The sequence below is a fragment of the Monodelphis domestica genome, chromosome 1, assembly GCF_027887165.1.
Source record: "Monodelphis domestica isolate mMonDom1 chromosome 1, mMonDom1.pri, whole genome shotgun sequence".
Lineage (NCBI taxonomy): Eukaryota > Metazoa > Chordata > Mammalia > Didelphimorphia > Didelphidae > Monodelphis > Monodelphis domestica.
This window is the reverse complement of record NC_077227.1, coordinates 95,576,142-95,594,003: the sequence shown is the minus strand read 5'-3', so window position 1 is coordinate 95,594,003 and position 17,862 is coordinate 95,576,142. Positions and strand designations below refer to the sequence as shown.

The following is a 17,862-nucleotide window of genomic DNA, read 5'->3' as shown; positions in this document are numbered from 1 at the left end:
TTATGAGTACATATTTTGTCCAAATATTACTATTTGTTTCATGAAAGTCATGGCTAAGACTTTAGTAGAGTGTAAATTTTAAGCCAGCAAATAAACAGTTGGCTTGAAAAAAATACTAAATTGACATGCAAAGCATTTGTTGTTCTGCCAGATACTAAAAATAAAGGTGACTTATGCCAACATGGAAAACTTGAAGCATTTTAGTTGGTTCCAGAACCTTTGACAATGAAGGTATCATAAATTTTTTCCCTGTATATGACTTGTCCCAAATATCACCTGTTTCCACAACCTTCAATTTATCATTTAAAAAAAGGAAAATAAATTCCACAATAAAAATATCACATCATTTGTAACACCAGCTTGACATAGCAAGAATTGTAGGGCTGTCGGATCTGTATCATAGAAATTTCATGCCATTTTTCTGTAGGCAGGCTATGAAATTTTGAAGCTTTTCATCACTTGGAGACAGTGAGGTATAATTTTAAAAAACAAACAAAAATAGTGTTAGAATGAGAATTATACATTCTAGAATTCAAATCTCAGATCTGCCTCTTACTTTTTATATGATCTGCTGATCTTGCTATAAGTCACTGAACTTCTCCAAACCAGTTTCTTCATGTCACATGAAAACAAAGAAGTAACATTTGTACTGCCTTGCCACAGGTTTTTTTTTTTTTAATGAGTATTAAAAGACATAGCAGATATATAAGTTTTGTAAACAAAAATATGCAATTTGTATATTCACTTTAAACTTCTAACATGAAACTTTCTTAGTATTTATAAGTGGCACAAAGTTTTACCACACAAAATACAGTATCAAATGATACACTAGAAATGAAGGAAAAACTTAAGCAAATGACATTGAAGAAATCAAATTTGTTAGTATGTATTTATCTGAAGGTTTGATATTTGAATGTTCTAAGCCAATGTCCAAAGTTAAATAACATTTTATTCCTGTTCCTGTCCTTCCCATTCATATCTGTCTGTCTCAAAAATAGCAGCATTTAAAATATGGAGTTAGAGATTTATGATCAGTTGTAGAAACCTGTTTAGCTACTGATTTACAACCTTGGCAGTGGTATTTAAGTCTGTCATCAGAACTAATTATAACTGGCCTTAGATTACCATATTCAAACTATCCTCTTGGTGAAAGAAATAGAATGTTCTACTGAAAATCAGAAACATCCCCAGGGCTGCCAAACAAAAATGTACTGCAAACTCTAGTTCTCAGAATCAATGCTGTAAAGCTTGAAATTATTGTTCTTTGGTAAGTTGTTTTAGCCTGGAGTGCTTAAACAATAAATCAGCTACATTAATGCCATACCTGTGGCTTGAAACATATTAATCTCAGTTAACAAAAACTGACGTTTACATTACTAATTTAACTTCAGCATTCTTGGGGCAGTAAATATATATGTAGAAGCTTCAGGTAGTATTATTACTTCTCTAGAATGTATCCTTCTTACCGAGAACACCATGAAGAATGTTAATAGTCATATCTGTATAGTATGGATGCTCTACCAATCATTTTCTTGTTTTTAAAAATGACCAAGTAAAATTTTTAATTTATATTACAGAGAATGGAGAGGCAAGAATGAGATGGCCTCAGGGCCTGGGAGAGGTGTCCCATACAGGAAGAGGGCTGGTCTGTCCTGGAAGGAAAAACTAAAAATATCTTACGTGGGATGATCCATATGCACAGACAGTTTAAGGCAAGCTTGCTGAGCTCAGACAGTGCCCAGTAGATTAGAGATTCTCCACTGATGGCCACTACCTTGAGCACTCCTTCCAGCTCAAATACTATCATTCAAAAGGATTCCCCATCCTGTCCCTGCTCTGGGCTGCCAGGGGCAGGGCTCTGGCAGCACCTTGGAGCTTTGAACTGCTCCCAGGCCCTAGTCTCTTAGAACCCTTTAACAAGTACCTTAAAACACAGGGCTCCCTAAGGTCCCAAGAGGTAATATAAGGAATTTTAGGCAGCTGGAATTTTGAGTAGTTAAATGTTTTATTATTACTCCAAATCTTGCTATGATGGTCACTAGAGCTGAACTTGTGGGTCAGAAAGGATTTTTAACCTTGAGTTAGACAATGCCTAAAAGAAACTGGCCTAAGGGAAGGAATAGGTAGGATAATGTATTCTCTAACTTTTTCATCAGTACCAGCTTAATGGATTTCAAAGTGCTTTCTCATTATTGTTTTACAACAATTTAGTGAAACAGCAGCAGATGGCAATATCCCTATTTAAAAAAACAAAACAAAACCTAAAGCTTATAAAGATGAAATGATTTGCTCCAAGTGACACTGTTAGGGGTGAAAATGAACTAAAAACAAGTCTTCAAACTACTACTCTGATTAGGATAGTCCTTTTTCCATTATGTCATAATTATACCAAACAGTGTAATCTTTCATTTCCCCCCCAGAATATTGTATTTTTAAACAGTGTATATGATAAATCAGAGAAATATAATACCTGCTACTATGGAAAATTTCTTCTGAACAAAATTTTAGGTATTTCTTTACAGAATAGTTCTATACAATGGTTAGCATTACAATGTGTCTTATCTTCTCTATTAGACATTTAGAATGACTTTAAATATGAAGGATTCTATAAATGTCATATAATTGTAGCCTCAAAGATATGGCACGTGTAAAGAGAAAAACTGAAAATGAAAAACAATAAGATATTCAGTTCAGATTCTTCTTCATATAAGAGGAATCATAACTAGACCTCCTGAAGTTCCATTTCCTCAATGAATGATCATTCCTTAAATGGAAGTGAGACAATGACTTCTATGATCTCAAATAACAATGGATCCTTCTCAGCTGTGTGACCCTGGGCAAGCCTCTTAGCCCTTACCACTCTTCTTCCTTGGAACCAATACTTACTATTGATTCTAAAATAGAAGGCAAGAGATTATTTTTTAAAAAGCAATGGATTATCCCATTTCCCCCAAACATGTGAGCCTATTTAATGTTTTTGATAGTAGAGGCATATTTCACTATACAATTGTTTGCAAAAAGTTATGTAACTCTATCTAAATAAACTCATTGATTAGAAACTATTGTGACTCCAAAGAACATTGAATTGACAGTTAATAAGGACCTCAGTTCTAATCCTGATTCTACTACTGACAAACTTTGGCTTTGGCCAACTCATAACATGTCTTTGAGTCTTAGTTTTCTATAATCACAAAAATCTTCGGCTCACATAGTCTATTCTTCCAAAAACCTTTTGAGATACAATATGTTAATATTTATCTGCTAAAAATCCAGATTTTTATATTTTAGGCTTTCTTAAAGACATACTTACATATCATCTACTTGGGTATTTCATGTATGCTTGGTTTTTAATTCATATTTATATGCACATAAAGAATCTGAGTTTGTTTTTTTCCTAGGATGAAATATGTATAACCTTGAGATGATTTAGATTAGATAACTAGAAATCATTCAAAGGAATTAGGATTACTCGACTTCTGAAGATAATATTAGCTGATGACAATGGTGATAAGCTCTTTACAACCTCAGAGCTGAGACCAATACAGTTATATGATCTTTTTTTCCTTTGGAGAATTTGATGTGAAGAATATAAATGCTCATCTGTGGGATGGTTTATGTGCTCTCTAAAGGATTTTTTGAAGTTAACTTTAGAATTCTGCAATGCTAGCATATTTTCATGTATTGTCATGACAGAATAAGATTATATTCCAAGGTATATACTTTCCAAAATAAACTCTGTGAGTGTATATTTATGAAATGAAGGGAAAGAGGAATAGAAATAATCTAAACCATATATAAGAATATAAAACATTTTTTCTAAATAATGTTAAAATGATTATATTTTTAATATCAATATCCAACACTTTCATGATTAATAAGCTATCTAAGAATATCAAAATTCAAAGAATCACAGAAATAAAAGAGACAATGAGATATGGATAGTTTATGTCTTTTCTTAGGCAGAATTTAAACCAATGCAAACTCTATGACATTTTCTATCCTCAAAGCTACTTAAAATTATTCACTTTTTTTAAATTTAGACTTTTACCAGGCAGTGCTGGGAAAAACCAAACCCAATCCAACTTTCTAGAAAAGAATATTGAGACAAAATATCACTCTTATTAGAACTGAATGTTTCTTGGCTGGTAAGGTTACTTTCTCTTAGTCATACTTAAAACCAGCCTTCTATGTGGATAATTTATGATCACAAATATATATGCTATAAGGATCCCAAATGCGAAGCATTCATTAAATAATGGAAAAGCAAATAATTTATGCTACATATAAATATATTTCTCCAGTAAAGTTGCAGCTGATGCCTTATCAGTGCAAGCAATCCTGTGTCTTACAAGGCTATGACAATAAATTGAGGCAAACCTTGCTGACAGAATATGCTTGTTCTGAGCACCAGACTAACCATGCATGGAAAGGCTCACAAAATTATTTTGGCAAAATCAATTTTAAAAATACTGTTTACTATGGCACAAAAACGGTTTCAATGTAAACCAATAGCAGGTATATACATATCAATGATTTCATTAATACTTTAAGTACTGATGGTATGTACACATTATATTTCTTACATTTCTTCCTTTAAATATTTTTTCCCATATTTTTCAAGAAAATACATTTTTTAAAAAGGTTGAAAAGATATAGAAAACTGCTCTACTAATCTAATGTTTATTTTCCCTAACTAGTATAAAAGTTAGCAGTAAAATATCAAGTTTTCACTTTTCAAGCATGAAGGCCTAGTTACATATATCCCATGTTGCTTTTGGTTTCCCATCTCTTCTTTGCTTCAAACCTAAAACAAAAAGCACAAATCACCTATTCATTATTAAAGCAATTAAATACTTAAAAGAAGTATTTTTCACAATTCATAAAATGACTTCGGATTTGTTTTACTATTTTAAATACGTCACCCACTATAATAAACATCATGCAAGATGAGGAAAAGGTTCTATATTTTCAAAATGATAAAGATTAGATTATAGTAAGTACAGTAAAACACACCCTGTCAATATCTGTGTGATTTACATGGCTATAATACTAATTACAGATCAAATCTTGAAATAACTTAACTTACCCCCATGCAAGTTTCTTCTTTTTTTGAGCCTCTTGTGAAGTTTCAGCATCTTTTTTAGCCTTTACAAAATTACGGCAAGCAACAGCTTTGGCAATTTTTACTCCAAGCTAAAAGAAGGCAAAGAAAACAAATTTAATTCAAATTATGCCTAATACAAAAGCTAATTTGAATCTAACTAGAATTCAATTATCCAAAACTTCAGAGTAAAAATGACAATTTCTACATTTTAGGGATGCATATGGCTTTGAAAATCCTTATATACTGCAATAACATTTAGGTCTTAAATAATTATTCCCATGATAATCAAATGAAGTATAACGGAGAGAGTAAAATATTTACTTCTCAATACAGACCCTTGCTCTGTATCAGGGGAATCATCATACCATGTTCTACATCCAACAGTGGTTTTCCTTTATTTTTTTTCCTTGCTCATGTTTTTTGCTCTTTGTTATTAACCTAAATCCTCTCCATGAAATGCTTTCTAATTTCAATTCACAAAGATCTCTACTCTTTCTCTGAACTACTTGCACCTAATTATATCCCATTTTGTATTAGTTTCTGGTTGCTTCATGTATATATCTATTTTCTGAATCAAATTTCATAAGCTTCTCAGGTGCAAGCATTTTGAACCTCCTACTAGGTATATATCATGAAGTCTAGTATAGTGCCAGCTGTTGGAAATGCTTGAGTGATAGTATAGTTCACTCCTATCAAAAAGAAAAAAATACAGCATCCCCCAATATATGTATATTTAAAAATTGTACATGTCTATATAGTAATATGCTAATAATTATATATTATAAACATATACACACAAAATAAATAGGATAAAATTAAATATTTACTATTAGAGTCAAAAGGGAACACCTGGACTTAATTGGGGAGTGTTACATAATCAGATTTACATTTTAGGAAAACTATGTTGGCAGTCCTAGGAAAGATGAATAAGAATTAGGAGAGACAAGATAGAAAGACCATTTAAAAGACTATTTCACAGTTCAAGCAAGAGATGATTACCTGAGCTAGAGTAAAGGCTGTGTGAGAAGGGAAAAGGGACTCTATAGGAAGTAAGTTGGAGATAGAAATGACAAGTTTTTGCAAATGAATAGATGTATTAAGTAAGGACACGACTAGGAGAATGGTAGTGGATTCAACAGAAGCAATGTGGATTTTGGGGAAAAGATAACATAATATCTTTAGCAATTCAACTTAATTTCTACTTATCCTATTGTACCTCAATTTGTTCTGCCTGAGTCAAAAAGTGGGGCAGAGAATTGACTCACAGCCCAGGGACCCAGAGTGCCCATTCCTTGGCACTAGTGACCTGGAAGACAGGGTATGAGTATGGTGCGAAGAAGTAGATAGGAAAGAAAGTGGGAGTAGGAGTATCACTTGAGCAACAGCTAATGTTGCTCATTACACATGTTGGAGATGCCTAGGTTGAAGTTAGATTATAACCATCCTGAAGTGTTTCTTAAGGGGAAAGACTAAGAACTGGTAGAGCCACTCAGAAGAAGTAGAATAGGTGTGACTGATCCACAATGAAAGAAAGGCCTGGTCTAATTGTGCTGGAAACAAGCCTGAGAATTGGCTAGAGTGGGAAGGGAAAAATGCAATCTCTCTTTCCACCCTTTGATTGATTAATTCCATTTCCTCTACTGCCCACGCCCCACAATGCTTTGGGGACTACTGGTATAAATTACTAATAAAATTGTCTTCTTTAGAATACAAATGCTATCTATGGACCAAAATCTTTTCAATGTACTGCTCTATCACATTATCTTTAGATTGATACTCCTAACAGGAAATCAACTGTTAATGGCTATCCATTAAAAGACAGAAATTTTCAATATTAAGTTGTCAATAAAAATCGTAGGTTAATGGGAACAATATTACAATCAAAATAAGAATAGCAAAATTTGGTCAAAACTAGCAGCAAGTCCACCAAAAAAAGAAATGATTCTGATTTAAGAGATAGCTGAAGAAGCAGGCCAAGTTGAATGTATTCAAAATGCTATATCAATACCATAGGATCTACTTTAAGTTGTTATGTTTCAGCTAAAATAAAACCAAAGCCCAAAATAATATTCATAAAAGTCTTCAATGATTTTTGCGAGAAAAATTATAAATATTTCAAGAAGTCCTTTGTTCTGTATTTGGCAAACCCTAACATATAACTTCAACAGGAAGATACTTAAAATTCTAAATAACTAAAAGGTCTTTGGTGCATCAGTCAAGAGAAAGGAATCTTCAGAAGAATTAAGAAAATTTACTACCTAAAGTAATGCTCATTCCCCAATGAAAAACTCTCATAATCATGAAGAAATAAGTCCGAACTTATGCCTGCTAACCTAGCTACTATGACATGATTGTAGTTTGTCATCTGAGTTTTTCAAGATGCGCAAAACCCACTTTCATGCATAAGGTTCACATAAAATCAAGATTTTTTAAATTTAAATTTTATTTTATAATTTTATTTAATTTGGATTTCATCCCACTGAATTCTAATGAAACCAGTATATTCTACTGTTTTCCCAAGATCCCTGTATTAAATAATTATATATAACTAAATAATTGATAGAGATGATATCCTATGAAGAAACACTCAGAAAATTTCTATCATGCAACCACACTTTGCTAATAATTTTTGTATTACCCAAATGATTTGGACCAGTAATAGCATTTGCCATTAAAAACATAATGAAATCATTTTCTAAGATTATTATAAATTAAGATATAGCTCAATACCAACATTTTAATTGACAGAAATTTCTCAATCTACATTATTTGGACCATAAATAGAAAAAGTAGAGCACATATGATTATGTCTGGACATGTAGTCATTTGATTTAAGTGTGACTTGATCCTGACATGGTCTTAATACACTAACAATTTAAAAGCTCTAAGTTTCCCAGCTATATTAAACCCAATTCAGGATGATACTTCACCCAAAGATTTAGAGTATATATTCTTTAAGACAGTATAAACTTGCTTAAAATAATACATTATAATGCATTAAACAAGTATTGGCATGAGAGGGCTCCATAATTTTAAGAACTGTGTAAATACAAGAAATTGACTGGGTACACAGATAATGCATTCAAACAGATCTGTTCCTTTAAAAGGTCAACTCTGTCTACATTCTACATAAGTTAGTTTAAACTTATTCTGCACCTAATAAACACTAAAAAAGTATTTTCTTTGTTTTCACAAATTTAATGAGACACCTATTTTGCTGGAAAAGGTAATGAAAAATCAAGGTATCCTTTATATACTTAAAATTGAATATCCTTCACTTATTTCTCTGCACATTGAAAGGAATGTTTGATTATTTAAAAGATTTAAGATTCTCTGTGGAAGACAGTCTAGGGGAAAAGCATTATATTAGACAAGATGACCAACTTCAAAATTTCAGAATATGAGAACAGAAACAATATGACAATATCACAAATGAATAAATATAGAGTTCCCTCTATACTTCTGGCTAACACTTGTACTTTCATGCCATAACCAAAAAAATCATAAAAGCTTGGTCAATGGCTTCTATGTTAAAAACTGTTTCGGGTCATTAGACAACTCAATAGCAATACAAGGCAAAAATAAACAAGAAAATATGAATAAAAATATATGCAAAAATGTTTTGTGTAGCTAAAGTATCAGCATTTTCCATATAGAACATCCAATATTTTGCTGCATTTTAATTAAGGTGTCTAAACATTATCACAAAGAACTGCAAATTGGTCAGAGCACGCAGTAAGGAAAATTAAGCTCTAAAGGCTTTTTATCACCATATTTCAGGAACCAAGGGTGTAAAATGTTCTAATTTGGGATATATTAAAAGCCATAAAAGGTCTTTCAAAAAGATTAATGGTACTTTGCTTGGATTTAAGATAAGGGCTTTAGCTGGTTGGAAAAGCAGGGCCCTAGCTAGACCCTTGAGGCATTCATCTTTACAGCCACTTGGAAGATTTGTAAAAGCGTCTGCATAACCTCAAGCAAACGCACTGCGACATTTTTTTAATTCCTTTCAATTTTACAGGTTTAGAGTGTGTAAATCATATTGGGTAGTAAAACAGATATAATGGTTCATCCTTGTAACATAGTATAGATTTTTAAAAGACAAACTTTAAAAATCAAATGAATTTCTTTGTAGTGAAGTCTTGCCATTATAAAGTTTGCTGATAATCATTTGAAGCATCTGACTTGAACAGCTTAATCTAGCATAGCTGTAAACTTCTTATCCATTTCAGAAAATATTTTACTCATCTCAAAATTACTACCTTGTAACTAACAGATTTATGAATCTTCCTCCCCCAACCATCATCCTCCCCCACTCCCCTATAGCTTTTGGATACTTTTGAGGCACTTATTTAAAAATACCAATTATCATACTTTAACTTTTTATGGAATAATAGGTTTCTATGAAAAATATTTATGCCATTCTCTTTTGTTCTTTAATTAAATGAAAACAGATGTTTTCTGAAGTAAAGCGGAACCATTATTGGAGCACTTAAAGTGTTAAGGTCTTTAATTTTTATATCAGTTTGGTCTACAATTCCTGATTGTCTTTACTCAAGCTCAACATTAATGTCAAGCAAGTTACCTAGGAGACGAAAGAGATCAAAGAGACAAAAAACCCTCAAATGTCTGATTAATCAAGCCTGCAAACAGCTTATTTCTTTTAGCCTGCATGCAAGTATGAAAATGAGATTCTGGGAGCCGAACATTGTGCAGATTTGTTCATTCTTATCAGAACAAAGCCAGCGGCAGCTTATTTCATGGATCATTGGCACTGTCATCAGTGCTACACAGAACGGGTGACAGCTCCTCATTTTGAGGCTTGAACAAAATTAGCAAAAAGTCGGCACAAATTAGCCTCTCATCTTTTTAGTAATATGACATTATTCATTTACTTTTTATCCAATTTTTAATTTTTTCTTTGTCAGCTATCCCTTTCTAGTGTTTCCTGCATGGCATCATAAAATGCTTTCTGAAAACAGGCAGAAAATAGCTGAAGTTGAAATAATATATAAAGTTCAAGACAGCAAAAATGCAAAGCATTTCCAGTGACTTACAACATTATATTTTCTGCAACTTTCAAAACTTTGCACGAATGTTGATATGTTTAATTTGGAATGTCGTATAGTTGAGGACTTTCATGCAATTAGGAGACAGCTTATAATACAAAATAAAATGTAGCTAGAGAACTCAAAATATACTTCAGCCAGTTCATATTTTATAAGATATGTATTAGGCTAAATTCATGAGATGTTAATAGAAGAATCATAATCACAGTGCCCTTGTCATTTATGGACACCTGACAGGTGTCCCAACTTTTTATGCAGTCAAATAAATATAAAGGAAGTCATCCTTAGAATGTAACTTAATTTCATGATGGAATCATATATACATGTATTTTATGCCAACAGCTTTACAATAAACATCACTCAAATGAACCAATTTTATTTCAAAATGCATTACAATGGCTTGAATGCTTTAAAATATATCAAAACATATATGAATTGCTTAATTAAGTTATTTAAGAAATGCCAATTCTATGTGGTTTTGAAATGGAAACAGTACACTTTCAATCATGTACTCAACATTGAAATCACTGGGTAATAGTTTGTATAGCATCTATATTAATTATGGTTATGAAGACTTCAAATTATATGTATACTACTTTACTGTGCTACAGCAGAGAGAGAATAGATGTATTATTTAAGTCACTATTAGATATAGACCTTTATATTCAAGCAACTTCTATTGAATAGGGGAAAAAAGCATTAAAAAATTAACCATAAGCTGTTAGATGCTTTACACAGTCCCCTTATAAGAAAGACAGTTTTTTAAAAAAAGAACTGTAGTACTGTTTTCAGCAATTTCTTTATCTCTGTTCTTCTAAGTAAGAAAGCTTATTAACAAGCTTTGAACTTAAAATCACATTTACAATAATGTGCCATCAACAGTTTTATAAGCTAATTAGAAAAAGATTAATTAATGACTGGCTGCTAATAAAATGGCAATCATGAAGAAAGAAACCAAGGGTGCTAAGCTTCAACTACCACCAATTAAGAGCTAATTACAAACAAATTATATATGTGTTTTGCTGTGGGCTTTAATTTACTAAAATGGTTTTAATTAAAAGAGAAAACATGCTGATTAATTGAACTGCAGAAAAAATCTACAGTATAAACTGTGCTTTGTCTGTCTCTTTAATTAGACTTGTAACATCTGAAATCTTTTTTTTTTAAGGTTTGTTAAAAGCACAGATAAACATAATTAAAAGAGAGCATAAGGAATGCCATTCTAGGTGATCACCCAATCATATACCAAAGGTTAGAAGAAAACATTCTTGGTAAAAAGAGTTATTTTCAGGCATACCCTAAAAGCCTGAGGAAAAGACTCATCCTTGACTAAAAGAATAGATTTTTAAAAATATTACAATGTTCTAACTTTTATACTACATAATTAAAGTTCTTAAGTGGGGATTAAAAAACTAGATGCAAAGGAATGTAACCAAGAACTCCCCCTTACCTTAATATACTCATCTTAGTTTCTATTTGCTGTACTAAAAGATCATCTTCTAATCGAATAACAGAGGTCTCTGTAGGACTTGATGGACATGTTATATATGCCCAAGGAAAGAAGAAACCCAAAGGTGAAAAATGAAATAACCTCTTACAAGCCTCCTGTCCAATGATTGGTCTAAAGAATGACTAATAGATGAACATTTATTTTAAGAAGCACTGACAATGATCAAAGTCAAATGAAAAGTGATTTAATGAAAGATATTACACACAACATAGACAGCACCCCCCCCCCCCCCCCACACACACATACCAGTTTAGCTCAACCTACAGAGATGATGAAGCTTCTGGACAGTGAGGAGCTTATCTGCAGCTTCCTCTCTCCCTTCCCCCAATATACTAGGTTCATCCTTATCCATTGTTCCCTCATTAACACACGTAAAAGAAGCTATTAAATTTTATTCCTTAATAGAAATTATTACAAATATTGAGGAACAGCATTCACAGATAGATTACATCTCATAAAAATAAGAAGGGAAATGAATCTCAGCAGAATGATTAAAGATTATCTGATAACCTTATAACTGGTGATTTAAAAATATTTTAAAACTTAACCTTTTACTTTAAAAGCAAATGGCACATAGGATATTCATTAGCCAAGTTTCCTCTCACAAAAAGGTATAGAGGTTTCCTATTTTAAATACTGCATGTATCCATGGATAATTTACATTTAACATATTTTAGAATATTTGTTCAATTTTTAGTGAGAAATCATGATTAGGAAATCAGAAAGATATCTGAAATCCATTATAATTTTAGAGATTATGAAAATTCTGCAATAATAAGCTAATTGGGCTATACCATTTTGCTTTATATTTAAATAAAATATTTTATCCTGGAAATAATAGCTATCAGCACATTTTTATATGTAGGAAGAATGGATTAAAGAAATATGGAGAAAACAATTTGGCTGTTTTGATTTTAAGATGATGAACTTCAAATAAAATAACATGGCTTGCTTCATTGTAATATCTGATTTTAATTTCTTCTCTTTTCTAAGCTTCCCTTAACTGAATCCTAAAAAAATTACTGCCTTGAAAATATCATTTATTAAAACGGTAAAGGCAACTTTACAGTTACTCATTTTAACTGCACTATTCCTGTTTAGGAGAATTAAAAATACCTTTCCAAAAAATGTAACTATCTACTAAATAATATGAAAGCACTTTGACAGGTAAACCTTATGTCAAATTCTTTTGTTAGAGGCATTTTTGCCTTCATGTTTAGACAAATATAATACTGACATAAAAGTAAAAAAAGAAAAACAAATAAGTTAGATTAACAAGAACATTCTCAGGGTCAATTGTGACCCAGAGAACAGTAGTCTACCCAGACATCTATCCTAAACAAAACTAACCTTCCTCAAATAGGAGTACCTTATATCTAAGATAAAATTTCACAGCTTTACTTTACATCTTAGTTCAGACCACTTTCATAGTTAATGTGATGATGTTCTAATAATAATGTATATGTTCAAATAATCAAGCCTGAAAATAAATCATTTGTCTTAATCTTCAGAGCATTTAATTTACTCAGGTATTAAAAACTTAACCTACTCATGCTTGGCTTAAGGCTAAAAATGTTTTTCCCATCCTATTAAAAGGTCAGCATTATTATCTTTACCATAAAGTTGGCTACTAAAGAAAAAACATTCTGGTAAAGTAAAAATAATAGACTCAAATTTATTTCTGTTTCCACAGATATATTTTAAAAGTCAATGACAATAATTCAGTTCTTTTTATAACATTTATTTTTGAGATACCTTGGTTATTCCTAAACAAATATTTTGCTCTACAGCATGAAGGTTAGAAATTTTATCATTAAATATACTAGGGAGGAAGTCATTGCCTTAGGTACTCATCTATACAAGTTCAAGCAATAAGAGCTTTAAAATATAAACTACTTTATCATATCTTTCTCCTTAATCGAAGGCTTTCAGCTCTGGCACAGATGGCAGTGGATTACAAGAGAGGATATCTCAAGTATGAATATTAATACTTTGTAAAATATAAAAGGGACAAGATGGCTACCCTTTCTAAGCAGGCACAGGAATATTACCTATTTATTATACTGTATATGATGTTCAAATTTATATCTTTTTTGAACAGTGAATTAAGTTTTAGCTAGTGTACTGATTAAACACTATTCTATTCTGTGGAATGGCATTAAATAAACTATCAATTAATCTAAATAAACTTTTTAAAAGTTCATAGGCAGTAAGCCAGAGATAGAGTGTGTTTATGTGATAAACTATTACATTCTCTTTTTCCTTGGTCATTCTATTTCTAATACTGTATTAGTAAAACTGAAATCAATCTTAGCAGTGCATTAACTTGGTGGAGGTGTGACTCATTTGATGATAGAAACTCACTGTTCTGTTGCCAAATAGAAAGCTGGTTTTGATCTACAAGCTGACATGCACAAATCAAGAGAAAAATTTTGCTTCCAAAATGTACTATTCAACCTAACTGGTTTCTTCTTAATTAAATCTAGACATTAGTATTTGAATTTTTTAAAGTACTGATTCCTCATTGGCTATTATAAAATTAGAATAAACAATTTAAAGATAGTTTTGTGTCAGAGAAAACATCAACGGAAAAATTTTTAAAGTTAGTTTTTACTAGAACACTTCTTACTCCCCATAATGTAATGTACCACAACAGTATGAGGCTTCAAGCTAGGAGATTACCAAAAGAAAATAAAAAACTCAGAATCCTTAAAAATTGGAACTGTTCCATATGTATGACACACAAAAGGACACAGACATATATTTTACCTCTCCAGATTCTCTCTAACCACAACTCTTCCCCTTTCAAAAACAAAAAAATATTGTGTATATAAGTGATGGCCCCAAAACATCCAACAATGAATAATGAGGAAAAAACCCCCACACCTTTTGAATTATAGCTTCATATGTGTGAATTTGAGCCATTGTCCCAAATCAGAAGATGTATATCCCTAATATCATCATGTCCTAAGGGACTAATTTTTTTGGGAAAAAAAAATCTCTTACTGTGTCACAATGATAGCACATGGCATTATTTTGACAAATCACATTTTTAGGATATATTTTCAAGGGCTACTCTCAGCCCTGGCTTAATTTTTTTAAATGCTGATGTGGCCCTATCGCTTTCACAGACTTATAAATGTTATACATCAAAAATTAGTTTCACTCATTATGGCAGGAAAAGGCTTGAAGAACTCTGGGAAGTGTGCCTCACGGCCCAACCTTAACAGTAGGCCCTAGTCACTGCTTTTGAAAAAGAAAACGGTACTGATTAAAAAGCCAATACACCTGATTTCCAAAAGGATACCCACCAAGTGAATATACATCCTACTTTTAAAAAGTTATGCCCTAACCACATAATTATTAACTTCACAAAATCCCAACTTTAATATTCATTTAGAAAAATAAGAAAAATTAAATCTTTAACTATGAATACAAGAAAAATTCAACCTTGATTACTTTAGTTATTCCTCATGGGTGCTTAATTAACATGGCATCAGCATCTTTTCCATGTCTGTTTCAGACCAACAATAAACATTTTCCAGATGTTTTTCCACTTATCCATGGAAAACTTACAGAGTCCAAATTATGTGAACTCAAAAAATGTTTTTTTAAAAAATTAGAATTCTTTAATCACAAACCGAATAAATTGAATTTACTTTTGAGAACAAAGTGTTATGTTTGTGTGAAGGGGAAAAACAATTTTGAAAAAAAATCTTTACAATCCTCATATATGAAGTTCAGAGGATGAAAAGGATCAAGTATTGCAAAAGCAATTCTATTTGTCAAAAACCATGCCAAGTAAGCAATGCCTTTAAAACTGAATACATTTGTGATGAGTGAAAATATCTAGTCAGTAGCATACGATTCTCATTTTAAAAGTAGCAAAATAAGTACTTCTAACTTCATGAGAACTAAAAACTATAGAGGCAAACTAACAATTTTTGAAAGCTGTTAAATTTGTTATTGGTAGATTGTCAAAGGTAGGTTCAATGTGAAAAACATCTATTAGAAGTCTGTTTAAGCCTACAATAATTTTTAAAAAATTATTAAATATTCCATGCCCTCAGCAGGGTTACATTCTAGTGAGGAAAAATGGAAAGAGGGAAGAGAAAGAATGACATAAACATATTAAAAAAAAAAAAGATAATTTGAAGAGAGAACATTAGAGAGAGAAGATTCCCAGAAAATGACAGAAGGTTTCCCAATGGAGTCACGCATGAGCTCTAAACCTTAAAGTAAGTATATGCTGGGAATCAAGGATGAGGTGAGTGTACAAATGCCCAGGAGGCAAGAAATGAAATATCCAGGAGCCTAGCTTAAACACCCCTTACAAGTGCACAAAGGGAAATAATGTGGGGGAAAAAAAGGACAGAAAAGTATCTCATACCTGGGAGGGTATTAGGTGCCAAAATATAAGGATTCACATTTTATTTCATAGGCAATAAGGAATCACTATAAGGTTTTGATCAGAGGAGTGACCCGATCAGACTTTGTGCCTTAAGATTATTTAGGTGGCTATAAAGAGGTCAGATATGACAGGGAAGAGACTGTAAATGAAGGAGGCCAATTAGGAAGTGATTATAGATTGGTGGTCTCAAATGGAAACAAAAAAGAATCTGTGCTGGTGGCATAATTGAACAAGAAAACTACAAGTTAACACCATCTATGGTATATTGTATTTTATTTAGTTAAAAGTTTCCGAGGTACATTTTGCTCTCTGGGAATAATTTAAATTTTGTTACTGTTGGACTGTTTTTAGTCAGCGAACTAAGAGTTTGATACCTCTAGTCTAGATGATGAGGGCACATACTTCATACTCAATGCAAACCATTCTATGACATATATGGTGTATTATATAGATATGGAATCAAAGAATCAGTTTGAATTTTACTCTGCTCTTATTATTTGGGTGACTATGGGCAAGTGGCTTAACCTCTTTGGGCCTCAATTTCTACTTTTTAAAATGAGATGAGATGATGGTCCCTTTTCCAGTTCTAGATGCCAGGATTCTATGATTTCACTGCTATGAACCTGGTTAACTTAGATAAACAGATGTTTAGATGAGGGATGGAAGAGTCAAAATGACAAATCCTGATTTTGGCATGATGGATTTGAGATGTTGTTCAGAGCATCTAGGTAGAAATGTCCAGTAGGTAAACTGGCAAGGTGGGATTTTGGAAATCAGATAAAATAAGGGGTGGATATAAAGACTTGGGGATTATTTGTATAGAGGTAACTGCTGGTAGAACCTGAGGAGGAGTATAGGCAAGGATTTCTTAGGATCTCTGAACTTGTCTTTTAAAAAAATATTTTGATAACTATTTCAATATAATTTATTTCCTTTGTAATACTGTGTATCTTATTTAAGCACTTAAAAATATTCTGGATTTTAATCCAGACTGCCATGTAATATTTAATATGTGACTTTAGAGTAATCATTCAAGCAATTTCATCAGCAATAAAAATAGGGGCTTTCAGGGACAGGTAGGTGGCTCAGTACATTGAGCCAGTCCCAGATACGGAAGGTCCTGGATTCAAATTTGATTCCTAACACTTCCTACCTATGTGAACCTAGGCAATTTAATCCCTATGGCCTAATCCTTACAACTCTTTCTGCCTTGGAACAAATGATTCTAAGATAGAAGGTAAGGGTTTAAAAAAAATAGGGCCGTGCACTAGAATATCTTGAAAACCCCTTCCTGTGTATAAAAGGAAGAAAGATGATTAATTTTAGAAATGGAAAAGGACCACTTCCTCTTTTCTGAAAACTGGAACAAAGGAAAAGCAGACAAGGGAAGAAGGAGAGGCATTTTGAAGTGGGAAGTATGGGGCATGAGTGATATGATCATGGGTATTCTTAACTTTCTCAATAAAGCAGGATATGTGGTCATCACTGGAGAAAGGCAGGGTGAAAGGGGCTTGAGGAGGGAGATCTAAAATAGTCACTGTAGGACTATACCACCAGGGACCAATGAAAGGATGGAGAGCAGGAGTGAAGGTTTAGATGAGATTATCCAAATTTGTAATGACTCAATAAGCACAATTGCCTGACTAATTCCAACAATGTTTGGCAGTAGAGTAGAAGCAAAGAAAATAGATGGTAGAAGTTACTTAGTGTTGAGGGTTGGAAGAATATGAATTGTAAAGAATTTAAGGGTGAAAGTGTATAGTGGAAC

General features: G+C 32.2%; 1 protein-coding gene across 2 annotated transcripts in view; it reads right to left on the bottom strand.

The window, feature by feature from the left end:
- Positions 1-3,821: 3,821 nt before the first annotated feature.
- Positions 3,822-17,862, bottom strand: part of FAM204A (family with sequence similarity 204 member A) — a 39,886-nt gene continuing 25,845 nt past the window's right edge. For both annotated transcript variants that reach the window (XM_001368001.4, XM_007478924.3), the window contains 2 exons: positions 5,087-5,193; positions 3,822-4,804 (listed from right to left, as the gene is read on the bottom strand). In XM_001368001.4, coding sequence (XP_001368038.4) covers positions 4,753-4,804; positions 5,087-5,193 — 159 coding nt within the window. In that variant the 3' untranslated portion in view covers positions 3,822-4,752. The remainder of the gene's footprint in view (positions 4,805-5,086; positions 5,194-17,862) is intronic.